Raw genomic sequence first — 16892 nt, forward strand, 5'->3', positions numbered from 1 at the left:
TGTTAATAAGCATTTTTTCTGTTATAATAACTTAAATACCCTTAAAGTTGTTTATACTAATAAGAACGTAAACTCCAAATTAATTCAAATACAAAATAATTTATGCCTCATTTATTTTTAATATAAAATTGATTAGATAAAATTATTTCTTATGAACATAAATTATTTTATGATAAGCTAAATTAAAATCATAAGCTTTAATAAAATAGTTAATAATTATACTAAAATTCGTTAGTATAACATACTCAAATAGTACACAAAATATTTGAATAGAAGAAAAGCATATGCAATTAATGAAATTTTCTTTGTTGCTACTTAAATTCATATATTGAACTGTGATAAAAATTCTGAGCAATCAAATCACGAGTTGCTGGTTTTAATTTTTAAAGATGTAGGGTGAGGAAGTGACGTGATGGAGAGGGTTAGGGGTTTTGTTAGAGTAAGGGTATTTCAGGGATTACAAAATAATATTAGGGATAGAGTAGTAAAAATCTTGGTCAAACAAAAAGTGTTTATAAGCTTTCATGGATTATAAAATAAAATTAAGGATAGAATAGTAAAAGTCTTGGTCAAACTAAAAGTGCTTATAAGCTAAAAAATAATAAGTTGGGGGAGACCAACGTTTGGCTTATTGCTTATTTTAGCTTATAAGCACTTTTATTTTTACCAAACATGCAGATAAGCCAAAAAGTGCTTATAAGCCGGTAGCTTATAAGCTTAGCCAAACACCGTCTTAGTCCTTTAGATTTGTCAAAATTGAACACTTTAAACAAACAAAAGTATCATCTATGTAACCGTAATATTTTCATGATGACTCGTTCCACACAATTGAACATTGATGACAGGAAAACAATTAACAGTATAACTACCAGAGACAACAATCTTTGCATTAACATTTCAAGAAATACTTAGGGCTGATGTTTTCAGATGGCTAGCAATCCAATCTCCAAAGTGCAGAGCTGAATATCTTATATTCGTTGGGATAAAATTAAACTTTTCTTATGCAAAGGGCCTTTTGCAGGAAACCCCTTTGGTTGATCATCTTGTGTCGTCCTAAAGTAGTCACAAAATATTTTCAGCAAAAAAGTGGTCTTGTGTGTAGCCTGTAGGCATAACATTCTTTGGCCAACATAATCAAATCAAGAAGAATCGTCCTATAAGAGCCTTGTGCATAAATCCCTAGCTTTACAGTCTTGTGTAAGCATAGCATTTATGGTCGAACCCGTTCAACCCAATTAAGAATTGAACCCGCAAGCTCCTTGTGCAATAAGGCCCTATATAGGCGATTGTCTCTTGGCCCACAAAACTTTGAAAAAAAAAAAAAAAGAAGAAGAAAAAGAAGATAGTTTTGTACATAAGCATAATATTTTTAGTCGAACCAGCTCAACCTAATTAAGAAGAAGCGAACCTGACAAACACATGTTTTCCCTACTAGATATATGCATGCCGACATTGACCAGGAAATAGAGTTAAAATGATCACATATATAGAGGACATGTTAAGGATATTGTCATTAAGTAATTAAATTCTGAGGTTGCATAGTTTCTATTTTTAAAACATGAAGATGAGCAGTCAAGTGGTTGATCTATGTTCAAAATTGTTTCACAAGGAGTCAGAACGATCTTGAATGATTGCTTGTAATTCTTGATTGATGTCTTGTTTTACTCGAGGACGAGCAGAAATCCAAGTGTGGGATAATAGGTCATTTTAACATAGAATTTATGTGTTTTACCTCATATTTTGGTGTGCTTTTTAAGTGCTTTGGTTAGTGAAAATTGACCTATTGATCTTAATTTTAGGATCTTGATGTGCAGGAAGCCATGGGTGAAAAAGGAGAAGATTTGAGTGAAACGAACAAATATACAAAATTGGAAACAAACGAGCAAGGCTAGTACGTTGCTTGGCCATATCGTCGGAGTTGGGCAGATTATGATAACGCAATTGCAGGCTAAAATAGTAACGTAATTCCCCATCACATGGTCATTGCATGGGGAAAGGAAGAAAAATCACTTCGAAGCATTGCGCCGGGATTCTAGCAGACTCACTTGGGTCTTGCGCGTTGCATACACTACTAGAAACAAAGGTTTTTCACACCGATATTCAGTGGGAAATTTGTACTACAAAACATGATTTCCCACCTCATTCCCACCGAACTAGTTTACTGGGAAAATGCATGGTAGGAAACAAATTCCCATTGAAACGCTGGGAAATTTTCTAATTTTTCCATGTGAAAACACTACAATTTTTCCCGCCGACATTCAGTGGGAAAATAGCCATTGATCATTTTTCAGTAGGAAATTCAATGGGAAAATAGAGATTTTCTAGCAGTTACAGGCACCACGCCCGGACATTGGATAGCTGACTCATGCCCAGTACGTCGCATAAGCATCGTGCCAAGGCAACCTTTTTGCAAATTCCGAATTAAGGCAATGTCGAATGATATATAAGCTCTTAAACCTACTTTCAACTGCTTACTCGACCTGGAAAGGAGTACACACTATCGTTGAAGCAGATTTGAGCTTTGAAGATCCTCAAGTCCTTTGCACAAGATGAATCGAAGAGTTTTTCTCTACCAGTTTTCTATCTTCGTCGTTATGGAAATTGTTTTGACAATAATTGATGTGTTTTTCAGTTTGATAATTATTGTATTGGGAGAAAGAGGTATCCGGGGTTAAACATAGTGATCGGGTGCTCGGAAGGTCCGGAGGTGTCATAAAACTGGCCTCCACTTTTACCCACTCGGGTCACATCAGCCGACCTCGATCAGAAACGTTGGGGCTGCACAGAGGTCACATCACCCGTACTTCAGGGTTTGAAAAGTCTAAACTTGACTTATATAAAGATAGCTTAGGGTAGAAGAAAGACATCATCTTGCTCACACTCTTGTAACCCTTACTTTTTCTCTCAAGAGGGCAATAGACACAAGTTTATTATTTACTCATTTTTAGCTTCTTGAATCATTGTTTACCTATCTTGGTAGCTTATTGTGCCTTATCCATACTCACTAGTATTTCGAACCGGGCTCATAAAAGAGTTCTCGAGATTGGATACGATCCACTTGTCCTCAAACCCTATAAAAATAAATCTCTAACTGATTTTCTGATTAAGTCCGTTTTCACCGGAAAATAATTATGAACAGTTAAACCTCTCACTTAGGATTTTGATGGAACCTATTATTGGGTAATTTATTGACTGTATTTCCTATAATTAAGCTATTTTCTATATTCTCCTTGTTCAATGATATATTCATTGTGATTGAATGAAGAGATCTCTGTTAATTGTTCTGTTATATCTGGTAATACTTTGGGAAAATTTAGAACGTTAAGTTTCTGTTGAAAAGTGGAAGTTAGGCATAACACAACTTTGACCGGTTATTGTGAGTCGTTTAAACTGTCGCTTAATGTTAATTTGAAAGAATAAATTTAGAAAATTATTGCTCTTAATCAGGAGATTAGCAGTAAGAAAGAAGTCACGATTAGAGAAACCACTATCCTAGGCTTTTTACTCAACACACACGACTATTTATTTAGTTTATTGTATTATTGTTGGATTTGTCGCCTTAGTAGTATTGATTAGTTGCAACCAAGTGTCAGCTCTCTGTAGGCCTAAAATGAATTCGTGCATCATAAGGCCTAAAAAAAAAAGGCAGTTCGATGGAGAAAATATCGCGCTTTGCAGGATTCGGGGAAGGGCTGCACATAGGGGGTGTGACGTAGGCAATTTCTGCTAACGCAAGTATTAGTGGTACAACCACGGCTAACTCATATGTATATCGACAATTAAATTGTTGCTCCAAGGTTCCCCTTCGTGCATCATAAGGCCTATTAAATAGAAAAAAATACTTTTTTACTAGAAATGTTGTCATTCTCAAGGTTATGAACCGGGACATTCAATTAAGAATGTATTCCAACTCACCATAGTTTGATGGTTGTCAAAGACTCATTGTTGAATCCCACATCGGTTCTTTAAGGGTGGGATGATTTATTTACATGGTATTGGATACTCATCATGTCATGAATTAACTTTTAGAGGTTGAGTTAGGCTAAAAATTCATTTTCTTATTATAACTGGCATTGAGCTTTGCATAGACTCAACTCAATGCGACAAAGAAAAGGGGGACAAAAAGGCCAAAGTGCAAAAAGTAAAGTACCTTTATGTGAAATTTAAAATCCTAACGGCAAATTAGTATTTAGACGTAACCAAAGGGCCTACTTGTTCTCTTCCATTTTTCTTTTTATACCATCCTAATTTCTTCTTGACTTGTCTACACAACACAGCAAAAGCCCCTTCCCCTGTTTCTGTCAACTTCTCTACACCAATAACTGTTCCAGTTCTTGCCCTTTTCATATAAAAATAACTTCAGAATACTTTCTAAATTCGTCTTGCAATGGAAGATCGCAAAGAGGTAAAAACAGCAGTCATCTTTTGCTATTGCTTGCTTTTTTTTTTTTTTTTTTTTAAAATTTCTTTTCTCAACTTTTGCTTTTTCTTGCTGTTGTTGAATGCATTTGGTTGGAATTTAAAGCTGTAATTGTCTTGTTTTTCTGAGGTATTACCTTTCTTGATGTTTATACTTATTTGTACCCAGTGTTTATACCAAATTAAGTAATTTGATTAACTATAGAAGTTAAAAACTAATGTGGGAATATATACTAGTAGCACTTAATCATGGTTAAGTCATAATGTGCGTATGAAAGATACATATCTTGCATTTATTGTCCATGTATAAATATATGGTCAGTGGGGAGCCACATGCATCCAAGGGGTGTCAACCGACACCCTTCGCCAAAAAATTACACTGTATAAATACGTAAAAAGAACTTTTTTATGTATATATATTATGTGTCTTACCCCTTAGTTTCGTCTTATATTTACTTTTTTATATTTTGACACATCTTGATAAAAAATTTAGTTCCGCCACTGCGTATGGTGCGGCTAAGTTTTAAGAAATGCACGAACTGTCTATGCGTAATTGTCCAAAAGAATTTATCGAAATTTTTTGTGTTTAGATTTTTCCAGGTTTATTCAAGTTTAATCAATATGATCAATTTTAGTCTTCTAAAGTATAATATGTGTGAAGAATTTGTGTTAGAAAATTAATAGGGTTAATTAGTCAAAATTGTCTTTTCCTCCTGCATACTCTTCTTCTGGGGTTGTCTGAGGAGTTGTGGACGACATGACTTTGAATTTTCTTAATTACATTCAAATCTGATTTTCATTTGTTTTAAAAAAAAATTGTGGTAGAATGTTGGCTCACGGTAGTCAAATTTAGACTTTGAATTGTAAGCTAACCGCACAAATAGTTGAAAATGGAAAGCTCAACTAAGGAAAAATATGTATCATCTTCCAGCTAGACAATATGCAATGCACATATATTTTTGTTAATACTTCCTTAATAAATTTATTAGTGACATGATAAGCCAAAGAATTGTACTCAACTGAGCACGAAATTTAAATAAAAAAGATCAATTAAAAGTATTTGTCTAAACTATGAGTCTCATTTAACTGTTTTTTGGTAGAAAACAATATTTATAGTTATAAAGGAGAAGTATTACCCAAAAGTTTCCTAGCAGAAGTAGTCCATAATTTGTCTGCCCGTAGCGCGTCTACGACAAACAAAGGAGGAACTCATATATAGAGTCAAACCTCTCTCTAAAACAATGTCATTAACATATAATATAAAGATAACATGAAAGATCCGTTTCACACAAAACATGACTGTTATAATGAAATATTGTTATATAGAATGACTATTATAGAGAGGTCCGACTGTATACAACTTGTTCAAAAGTTTTTCTTGCCTCCTCGTTTCACAAGTAGATTGGCAACCCAATGTAAAAAAAGTATAAATATCTTGTTTTTCTAAAACGTCAAATATTTGGAATAAATTCAAGTAGAACCGGTGGATTTGTTGATATGCAATTGACCATAAATTAACTTTCTCAATTTAATTTACAGAAGGCAGCACCATGGCTATCAGTGCCACAATTTGGGGACTGGGACACAAAAGGTGCCATGCCAGATTACTCCATGGATTTCTCAAAAATTAGAGAGAATAGGAAATATAACAAGTCAAGAGCCAGTCTTGGAAATGAGGAAGAATTCAATTCCTCAACTACAAGTAATGTGAATAAAGACAACTCAGCCGACAACAATGATCAAAATTACCATCAAAAGCACTCTCCAACTGTAAGATTTTGCGACATTAATTATTTGTTTATCCTTGTTTTGCTAAGACTTGTGCTGCCTCATTTTTGGTTTTAAACTGGTACAGTTGTTTTTAGTTAATTTAGCAAGCTCCAATACATGGATGAGACTAGTAGTTGTCAATTATTTATGAAGAGCGACAAAAAGTATTTAGAGGGGTACATGTGATAGGGCCCGTGGTAGAGCCACAATGCTATGACATCGGAGAATTATAGTGTGCAAATAGGGTAACATTTCTTTAATTCTGTAGACATAAGAGAACAATTTGTTAAGTGTAACGGCAAATATGTGGTTCAAAATTGTGTTAGGTCGCAAGTTTGAATCCCACATATGCCATTCTTACATCCTTTAGAATTCTCTTGTTAGTGTAATTTGTGGCTCCGCCATTGAGGAAGGCCATGATGCGAGTGGCGGAAATAAGTAGAGAGAAGGGGGCTTAAGTGAATGCCTTTCGTAAAAGATTATACTTCGCACATATGATAAAATAAACTTTTTTGGTTATTTGTAAATTATTGAATCCCCTTGAAATGAAGAAAAAATCTGGTTTAGTGATAAAGGGGTTCAAAAGTTACTATAGATCATAGGTTCAAATCTCAACTGTGATATTCTAATATTTTGTTAAATTTTCTTGTATAATTTCTGGCTCCGCCACTGCATGGTGCGGCGCAATGCTTAGTTGTCTCTATAAAGAGATTGAACTTGCTTGCCAGTAGGTGGTGGCATGCAGGGACAAACCTAAAATTCTTTTATTATTTCTGTTTTTGTGTCAGTCATTAAAAGTGAGCAACAATATATATTTGTCAATCTGACGACTAACTTTAGTAACTCTTTTAATGAGATATTTGTGACTATTTCCAAATTCAATGGCCGGGTTTTAGGTGTAAGTTGTTATCAAGACAACCTTTAGTTAGGTTATAAATGGTAGTAAATGAAAATTTGTGTTGGTTGTGCATTATTGGAAATCACTTGAACTTTTTAGCATACACAATAGGGTAAGAAGCGCAGTTATTGGATTCATGTGCTCCATACATAAATGGTTTTAATAAAGCACAAATGTTGTTCTCATGTGCATTTCCTCTCATTGATGTTGATAGAATGTGGTCATTGGATAAGTACAATCAAAGGCATATTCAGTATTTTGAGTTTATGAGTTTTGGGTTTTAGAAAAGACGGTTTAGTGCGTTCTGAATAAATTATTTGTACATATTAAGTAGATTTCTTAACATAAATACAAATTTTTGGATAAAGCTACTGAATTTTGCCGAACCTGTAACTAGAACACCACATCCGTCCCTAGTACAAAGTCACATGAAATTTGTGTACAGTTGCAAGAAAGTGATGTTTGCCTTATTGCATAAAGCAATTTCTCTTGCCCAGAAAAGTTGTTTGAGACTCTGAGCAAGTGTTCTAATTTTAGCAAAGCACATGCAATTGCTGTCACATGTCAGGTAGTGTCTGACTTGTGATGAAACTGTGGCTCTATTTGCAGATAAAATCTCTTCCACTTGTTTGAATGACATATCATTGATCTGAAAGTGTTACTTTTTACGGTTTAACCATCCAATATATGAAGCTCATAATTTCAACTAATTTGGACTCGTGCATTGTTTAGGGCCTACTAAGAAAGGTGGAGCGCTCTTCACTAAAAGTTCTCCATCTCAAGATTCGAACCCGAGACTTCATTCGGTCGATAATGTGGAGAGATACTACACCACCCGAACTATTCCTCTATCACAAAATTTTGTCCCCTTTCCTTTTATGGATGTTGTAACAACGTGTCTATCTTCCCAAAAATAGCATTCGTCTTTGTCATGTGCCCTTGCCTTTATAAGGCTATGATATCCTAACCATACAAAATTAAGTTTAGAACCTGAAGAGATAAAACTTCAAAATGGAGAGGAAGACCACTTTTTTGCTTAATCTTCACATACAATTAAGGAAGATGCCACCAAAAGATAAGATGGGATGTATAAAATTCATCCTTCCTTAACTTAATCGAGATCTTTATCTTTAATCAGAGGTCTTGGTTCGAACACTGAGAATAGAGAAAGAGTCCTAGTCGTTGCACTGCGGTCCGTTTTCCGGCTGCACTTGCACGATTTGTGCTTCTGATTGGTGTCATCTCCAAACCTTAATGAATGGATTATAAAGGGTCAGCCTAGCGGGTAAGGTGGTCAACTTATAAGAGGACGCCCGCCTCCTCTTCGGACATGTCTTCCTGATAGGGAGTGTTTCCTCTTTTATGGATTTTACACAGCTCGAATCTAGATTAGTCAGGCCAATAAATTCCAGATACCATATGGTTATAACAAAAGAAAATAAAGAAGAGAAAATTATTAGGATTGTAGACTATGCTTATTGGCTAATGCTATATATGTTTCACTAGTTGAGCTGAGATATTTTGGTAGCTGTTGCTTCTTCATAGTTCTTTTTCTTTTGCCATTAAATCATAGTGAAATTTCCACTTTAAACTTGTTTTAACATTCATTGTATTTCTAATTTCTTTTGCCAGACAAGGAGGAGCATTTTCAGTTACTTCAACTGCTGTGTGAAAGCTTGAAGATTTATGGGATTTATTTTCATGTTCCGTGTAATGATAAATGTACCAAGTTGATCTTTTCTTCCCCACATTTTGAAGTTGTTAGAAATAGGAAATATTCTTGGCCTTTTCTCATATTGATAATCAACAAACTGTTTGTCAAGAACTGAAATCAAGTGTTAGTGATGATTGCTTTTTATTTGTCCACTGCTTCATGCTACAATTTGTTTTAAAAACGTTGGTGTTCAAGTCAAATTTGCATGCATCTTGACTATTTTATCGAGTATGAGCTACATATTATGTTTTGATATGAACTACGCATAATCCCATGACCTTTGGGTTAATTAGTGAACGGGAAATAAGTAAAGAAATTAATTAACCAGTTTGGAAGATCTTTTAGTGCTGATTAGTTACGGTGATTTATTAATGTGCAACTTGAAAATTATAATGTTGAGATGGCCGAGTTGGTCTAAGGCGCCAGATTAAGGTTCTGGTCCGAAAGGGCGTGGGTTCAAATCCCACTCTCAACAGCTTCCTTTTTCTGTTTTTTAATTCGTTCAGAAAAGAATAATACATTTTTATATTCGACACCAATTAACTTTATACCTCTTGTTTTACTCTTAATGAAAAACTTTTATAACCATTTAAACATATTTAAAGATCACAAATTTCAAAAGTTTTATAGCCACAGAAAGTAGTTGATCCATCCGTAGATCTTTAACTTTCCCTTTTATCTTTTTCACTAGTAAGCATGGCCAAGTGCTATGTTGCACATAGTAAGTTTATCTCGAATCCTATAATTTATGTGAGAAGGATTAACCAGTTATCACCAACGCTGGTTGTAAATTTTTGTTAAGAATAAAAAAAAAAAAAAAGCCAAACATGATAAGAAATACAGTGCACAATATTAACAGAACCAAATCTTGCTTTAAGATTAAAAGGGTTCTTTTGTTCCAATTAACAAGCCAACTACCAAAATGTAACAGATTGAGACAAGTCGCCAATATTAGATTTGGGGAATATATGGAGGAAGAGATCACATATAATCTTGAGAAGTAGATAAGACATACATCTTGTGTGTTGTAGGAGAGTAGATTAACACCATTGTCCATTATTGATTGCACATAAAATAATTACCCTTTTATGCCCCCATTACTTTTATACCCCCAAAACTATTTATCCTTCAAACCTATTATAGCATTTGTAGGTAATTTTCTCTCTTATTTTTTATTTTTTTATTTCTGTACTTCTTATCTCTTTTTCTTTCTTTTCTTCTTTTCTTTTTTCTCTTTTTATTTTATTTTTATCTTTGCTTTTTTCTCCTTTTTTATTCATTTTTTTTTTCAAATATATCATACTATTATTTAGTTTCTTTTTAACCATAATCTAATTCCATATTTAATTCTAGCTCCTTTTTTCGTTTTGTTTTATATTTTTTCTTTATTTCTTGTTCCCTTTTTAATTTCATTTATTTCTTCTTCTTCTTTTTTTATCTTCATAATCTATTTCATTTACCTTTTTCTATTTTTATTTATTTTTAAATTGTGGTGATTTTCATTTACTTTTTTCTCCTTTTCTAATTTTTTTAAATTTATTTCATGTGTTTTTTCATAATCTAATTCTATACACTTTTTCTTCTTTATTTTTATTTTTATTTTTTTATGTCAATACAAAGGATAACTGATATGTTGTGTTTTCTTGTTTTTTTTTTTTTGCTATACTCAAAAAATAATTTATCTACAATATAGTATATCAAATCAATAGCAGTTGGAGTATACTGTTGTGGTATACCGTGATACTCACATGGTATTTATTATATACTGACAGAGTATCATATAAGACTGGCAATTCATTCCTTTAAGAAAAACACTCAGTCCTCTAAGATACTAACCTGGTATATATCATGTACTTAGAGAGTATCATAGAGGATTGATTGATTCCTTAAAAAAAGAGCTATGTCCTCTATGATACCAGCCTGATATATATCATATACTAAAAGGGTATCATAGAGAACTGGTTATTCCTTCAAGAAAAAAAACTCCTCAATCCTTTATGATAACTACATTTCTTAAAAAATAGCTTAGTACGTCCTTTATGATACCAACCTGATATATATCATATATCGACAATATATCATAGAGGACAAACCCATCTTCAAAAAGACGTTCCTCAATCATCTATGATACTCATAGTATATATCATATACTGACATGCTATTATAAAAAAAATTATTAATTTAGTTTTTTATAAATAAGTGAGTGACTTTAGTATTTTTCTTAATTATTTCTTGTTGTAACAACAACAACGACAACATTTCCAGTAAAATCTCACAAAGTGGGGGATTACTTCTTGTTGTAATCTAATTATTTATATTTTCTATAATTTTATTAGTCTAAGAATAATTAGCTAATATTTTTATCTTTATAGTATATTTTTATCACTAAAAAGAAAAATACAAAGATAAAAAAATTATTAGAAAGAAGTTATACTAACCAGATAAGGAAAGAATAAAGAAAAGGAGGACAAAAGGTAGAAGAAAAAAAGTATGACTACCACTACACATTTACGGCTAACTCCAAAAGGACAGAAGATAATTAAAAGAAGTTAAACTAGCAAAAAAAGAAAAAAAGAACTAAAGAAAAGAAGGTAAAAAACAAATAAGGAAACAAGTACAGTTGGTACACTTTACAGGTAATTAAAGTTGTAGCTAAGGACAAAAACGGCTCACACAGTGGAAAGAGAAAAGGAACATTTGAGATGGGTATTTCGGCTATAATAAGTAACTAAACGGGCAATTTCAGGTAAATAGTTTATTTTAAATGGGCAATTTATGTTGTTTTCCCATATATTTTTAACTAATCTTGATACCTATTAAATTATAATTTTTTTACATGATGTAGCTAACATATACAGTAAGAAGTATTGAAGTATAATAACTACACTTTAATTTTATTACAAACCGTCGCTATATGGTATTTGTATTTAGAGCTCGTTGCTATAAAGGTGTATGATTTGACTAACTGTGTTTTTGGGCTAGATGTATTTGACTGTATGTGCTGTTTGACTGATCTATATACATATGTATTCAGCTGACTGTATTTTGACAAAATAAAGCATTTGACTGTGTGTGTTGTTTGACTGATCTGCATACATATGTATTTGGGAACTGTGTATTTGGAAGCCTAGAAACTACAGTTATTTATGTTAGTTACTCTTAAATTATATCGAGTGTCTGATATTGTTCCTATGCGAATCTAAAAACACTAACTGTGGCTGTTAATACAAGACTCTTTCACTTTTAATCAAATATCGAGTTAGAGTTTTGGGGATTGAAAAAGTTTGAAAAAAAATTGTCTTTCCTTTTAATAACGTTTACGTGATGGGAATCCGAAATATAAATAGTATTAAGTAGCCGCTTTTCGATGCGCTATTTAAGATATAGCTTGTTTTTATAATTTATTAAGTTCAGCTAAATGGGCCAAACTTCAGAACGCTTCTTCAGACCCAAGGTTTCGAAATTTAATTTTGAGGCGGCTAGACTTTAAATACTTTGAAATTTTTTGCTATCTTATAAATAGCATTCCTAAAAGTGGCTATTTATGCACTTTACTTAGAATCAGATTAAGTCCGTGAATACAATCCCTTTCTGGTAAGGAAGGAAGCACAATAATCTTAATTTTATGACAAATCTGGTCTGATGAATATTCTTTACTATAATAACAATACATATGCCAATGTAATTCCACAAGTGGGGTATGAGAAGGATGGTGTGTATGCAACCTTACTCCTACATTGTGAAGGTAGAAAAGTTATTTCCAATAGACCCCGGGCTCAACAATATTCTCTACTAATTACAAAAATATAAGGACTCTTTATTTTCTCTTTGGTGCCATTTGCTTGAGTTGAGAAAAAAGAATATATTGACAGTATTATATAGCGGTAACTTAATAACTTTACGTCGTTGAAGTTGTTCTAATTATTTCACAAAAAAAAAAAAAAAGTTTTACTAATTAGGCAGAGGTGAGATGTTATTTGGATCTTTTCTTATATATAAGGGGTCTGACCAAAGAGCCTGATCGGGCTCGGCTTGGCTCGTTTGCATTTAGCTCAGTTCATTTGATAAAGGGTCTGTACTCGGCACTACAAGCGTATTTTCTTTTAAATTAAGCTTGTTCGAAAAAAAAGTTTGGCCTCCATTTAAAAGAAATTATCCTTAATTGTGTGACACGTGGCATCACCGGGTGCAAAAATTACACAGGTTATAGATAAGAGCAAATTTATTTCATTTTGCATAGTTTAGGGGCAAATTTAACCCCTAACTAATAGCAAGAGCATATTTAATCTCAACTATTAACTGGGGATAAATATATTTCATTTCACATATTTAGGAGTAAATTTGACTCTTTACCCTTGATTTAATTTCTAGTGTCAAGGACATTCAATTATGCTCCTAAAATTCTCTTCCACTCTCTCTTGCAAAAGGAGAAAAGAACAAAACAAAAAAGCAAAAGAATACACAGAAAAGGACTCAATTAACAGAAGTGACCATTGTGTGTGTTTTTTGTGTGCGCACAAGAACTCCCGTGTGTGAACCAAAAGTAATAGGTTCGCCAGCACACTTGTCAGCATGGCGTAGAAGGAGATAATAGCTGGAGCTAACGACCCACTAAGACTAACCTTCTACATTTACATCCTCGAGCGGCAGTCAAACGGGGACGTGAATGCGAGATGCCAGCGGAATGATCGGCCGGACAGAGACTAGGTGGAGTACCCTCTATTCAATATATGATTTTCTGCCCGGAGGGAAGGTTAGGTATATGAAAACATTGAATTCGCCAAAATTGGATTTCTTTGTGCCCAAGGCTTGCATCTTCTAAACGAGTTGACGAACTCTTTAGTTATAGAATTAACTGGGATAGGATTTTACAAAAATAGTTACGTCTGTAATGTAGGATTCATACTCCCTACATACAAAGGGAACTGTTAAGACATTAATTTATCACAAAGTTGCTTCCTCATTCCTTCTTTAACTAGTAGTCCGCTATCTTGCTTTGTCCCTAAAAGCCACGCGTGATCTCAAGATCGCTCAACCGCCTCATCAAGTATCTGCATTCATAAAAAAAAAAAGTACTCACTGTATGATATAATTTTCTTTTTAGTATGTTCCAAAAAGAATGATACATTTTTACATTTAAAAACAATTTAATTTAAAATTTCCCCCTTTACCTTAATGAAATGATTTACAGTCACGCAAATATCTATGACTTGTTTTAGATCACAAGTTTCAAAAGTCTTCATTTCATTCTTAATCAAACTTCATGTCTAGTCAAACTATATCATATAAATTGAGACGGAGGGAGTATGATATATTGACGTGTAGTATTATATAGCGGTAATAAATTAAGTAAAACCATCTTAAACTCCACGATAACATCACACCATCTTGCACCTCCAACTCCGACCAAAATGTCAATTTCCCTATGCATTTTTTTTTAAATGGTGAAACATATTAATTCTACTCAAAATCTGAAAAACAAATTCATCACGTGAATGCATGAGTTCTTGCAGAGTTAAATTGAAATACGTAACTAATGATTCTATAATCTTATCTCTTCTAGACTAGATCTATAGAAAGAAAAAGGTTGAGCCCATCATATATATATATATATATATATGACCTTTCGAAGTAGCAAACCGACCATTTTCTCTTCTCTTCCTTGAAGCCCTACTCTTTTCTTACTGAGAATCACTTGACGATAATTAAGTACACGCAGTAATTGATACTCCTTTTGTCCTCATCATGTGATTTGCATGCTGTTTGGAATATTTGAAAAGCATTTATTCCAATATCCAGCTAAAGTAAAGTCACCTGTCATCAAAAGAAAAGTTGGATAGTTATCTAGATTAATCTCCTTAGGAAGTGTTTGCATTGGTACTAAGGAAAATATTTTTCTAGGAAAATAAGCTCAAACAAAAAATATATATGGTTCCAAGACCATTTTATATAATTATGACAAACCCAATGAGTAGAGATCAACGGAGACAAGGGGGTAGGGATGGGGATGAGCCAATGAGGAAGACAATTTTAACATATGTTATGTGCTCAAAGAATTCAAGGACAATTCTGTAATCTAAGAAGCTAATGGGAGAATAGCTCCTAAACAATGTACAGAAATTAGGGAAATTGAGAGTGAGTTTGGAATGAAGAAAAAGAAGACATATCATTCATCAATGAAATGATTACAATGAGAATTTCTATGTATATAAGCTGTATATCACGATTAACTGCTACTAACCGTGTACTAACTCTAACTAACTGTGAACTAATTGCAACTAACTCTTTTAACAACCTTCTAACTAACTTTTCCTCCTAAATGACTATAATACCCCTGTCTTATTTTTGGCATAACACAACATATTCCCACTAACAAAGTCATTTTTCTGATGTTTAAAAAGCTATTTTTGTTGAAAAGAATATTTTTTGAAAAAAATTGACAAACCAAACATGGAAAAAATTGGTTTTTTCTTTTGCTCCATACCAAACACACAATTAGTGTTTTTTTCGTTTTCTTGGTATGTACGGAAAATATTATGAGCCCTTAGTCAATCAAATGATCAAGGAATAATTCACATGATCAAGGAATAATTCACATACATCCACCAACTTGTACTTTTGGAATTTGTGTAATCTCTTTTTCTGTTCATTGATCCCACCACTTTGAGCCTTATATATATCTTCACATGATTTCAAGTTTCATAGCAAGTCAAGTCTCAAACTCAATACAGGCACTTTTTTTTTCTTCTGTACTAACACCTTCACAAATTTCTATTTCTTTTAATCACAAAATTAAGGTCATTTTGTAGCCATCTCATCATTTGTTTTTTGACGTTCAAAAATGGATATGGTGATGAAGTTGGGAGCAGAAAGTCCAGTAGTAATTTTCAGCAAAAGCACTTGCTGCATTTCTCACAGCATCGAAACCCTAATTCGAGGTTTTGGAGCAAACCCTACAGTTTATGAGCTTGATAAAGTTTCAAATGGGAAGCAAATGGAGAAGGCATTAGTTGAATTACTAGGGTGTAAATCAAGTGTTCCAGCAGTGTTCATTGGGGAAGAGTTTGTTGGTGGTTCTAATGAGATTATGAGTCTTAATGTTAGAGGCAAGCTCAAACAATTACTTCTAAAGGCTAATGCTATTTGGATATAGACATCAATTTATTAGCTATCAAGCAGTGGCAGAACCATAATTTTCACTCGAGGAAATTCAAACTTATATTATATTTATATATAGAAGTGCAATTCAACATATATTACATATATAATTAAAAAATAAAAATTAGCCTATCTAAGCAGCATAATTTTTCAACAAAGGAGTGTCAATTATTGGACTCCTTGAACAAAGGTGGCTACTACTAGTAAGGAGTTTCATAATATATAGTCGCATGCAGCAGCTAGTTACTCTTATATCTTTGGTGATTATTGTTTTTATGATCACCCAGATATTTTTGGATGTACTAGTTATCAATAAAGACATGGTTTTACCACAACTTAAATGCTAATATAGTTCTTGTACAATAATTTATCAGTTTCCAGTTAATGTAATGTAACACATGTTCTAGATCCTGATCATATGAGTGTTCTGGTTTTCTTCTATGTTGGGGGTTCAACACGTTGAACTTTTATAGTTTCTACGATGGAATACGAGCGTTATTTATGGAACCACTCAAAGTTTCACTTAATTTATGGTATCCGAGTCATTAGATTTTTTTTTTTTTAATAAAAGTCACTCAGCTTTACTCTAAATATCGCAAAATGTTAAAGGAGAGACATGCATGACGACTGTGCGGACATAATATTATTTCTATAATACTTAATTCGGCAAAATTGAGTGATTCTTTTTTGTTACAAAAAGTTGCTTAGTGACTTTGTGAGTTAGCAAAACTAAGACTAAGTGTATTTTCATCGCAATATAAAATTCAGTTACTTTGGTGGAACAAAGTAAATATTGAATGGCTGTTTGTGAAATTAGGAAGATCGGTAAGACAAATTTCAATTACTAGCCTTCTTTGGTGTCAGTATCGCTACCACTACCGAAACAATTGAGCTCTACGTATCAAATATACCGAGCGATTACTTTATTTCTCT

General features: G+C 33.1%; 2 protein-coding genes, 1 long non-coding RNA gene and 1 other non-coding gene across 4 annotated transcripts; 3 read left to right on the forward strand and 1 right to left on the reverse strand.

Moving 5' to 3' along the window:
- The first annotated feature begins 4235 nt into the window (after window positions 1-4235).
- On the forward strand, window positions 4236-8951 carry LOC132068444 (uncharacterized). Its single transcript, XM_059462031.1, has 3 exons — window positions 4236-4405; window positions 5959-6189; window positions 8720-8951. Exons 1-3 carry the CDS (start codon window positions 4388-4390, stop codon window positions 8765-8767), a joined length of 297 nt encoding a protein of 98 aa, XP_059318014.1. The 5' UTR covers window positions 4236-4387; the 3' UTR covers window positions 8768-8951.
- A 244-nt stretch (window positions 8952-9195) lies between these two features.
- TRNAL-AAG (transfer RNA leucine (anticodon AAG)) lies at window positions 9196-9276 on the forward strand. The gene has a single exon. It is a non-coding gene; the product is annotated as a tRNA-Leu (tRNA).
- Window positions 9277-13081: 3805 nt separating this feature from the next.
- Window positions 13082-14880, reverse strand: LOC132066928 (uncharacterized). The gene is made up of 2 exons (XR_009416967.1): window positions 14446-14880; window positions 13082-13852 (listed from the first exon to the last, which is right to left on the reverse strand). It is a non-coding gene; the product is annotated as an uncharacterized LOC132066928 (long non-coding RNA).
- A 601-nt stretch (window positions 14881-15481) lies between these two features.
- LOC132066930 (monothiol glutaredoxin-S6-like) lies at window positions 15482-16448 on the forward strand. Its single transcript, XM_059460115.1, has one exon. The coding sequence runs from the start codon at window positions 15643-15645 to the stop codon at window positions 15952-15954; it is 312 nt and encodes a 103-aa protein (XP_059316098.1). The 5' UTR covers window positions 15482-15642; the 3' UTR covers window positions 15955-16448.
- The last annotated feature ends 444 nt before the right edge of the window (window positions 16449-16892 follow it).

The sequence above is a fragment of the Lycium ferocissimum genome, chromosome 8, assembly GCF_029784015.1.
Source record: "Lycium ferocissimum isolate CSIRO_LF1 chromosome 8, AGI_CSIRO_Lferr_CH_V1, whole genome shotgun sequence".
In the NCBI taxonomy this organism is placed as follows: domain Eukaryota; kingdom Viridiplantae; phylum Streptophyta; class Magnoliopsida; order Solanales; family Solanaceae; genus Lycium; species Lycium ferocissimum.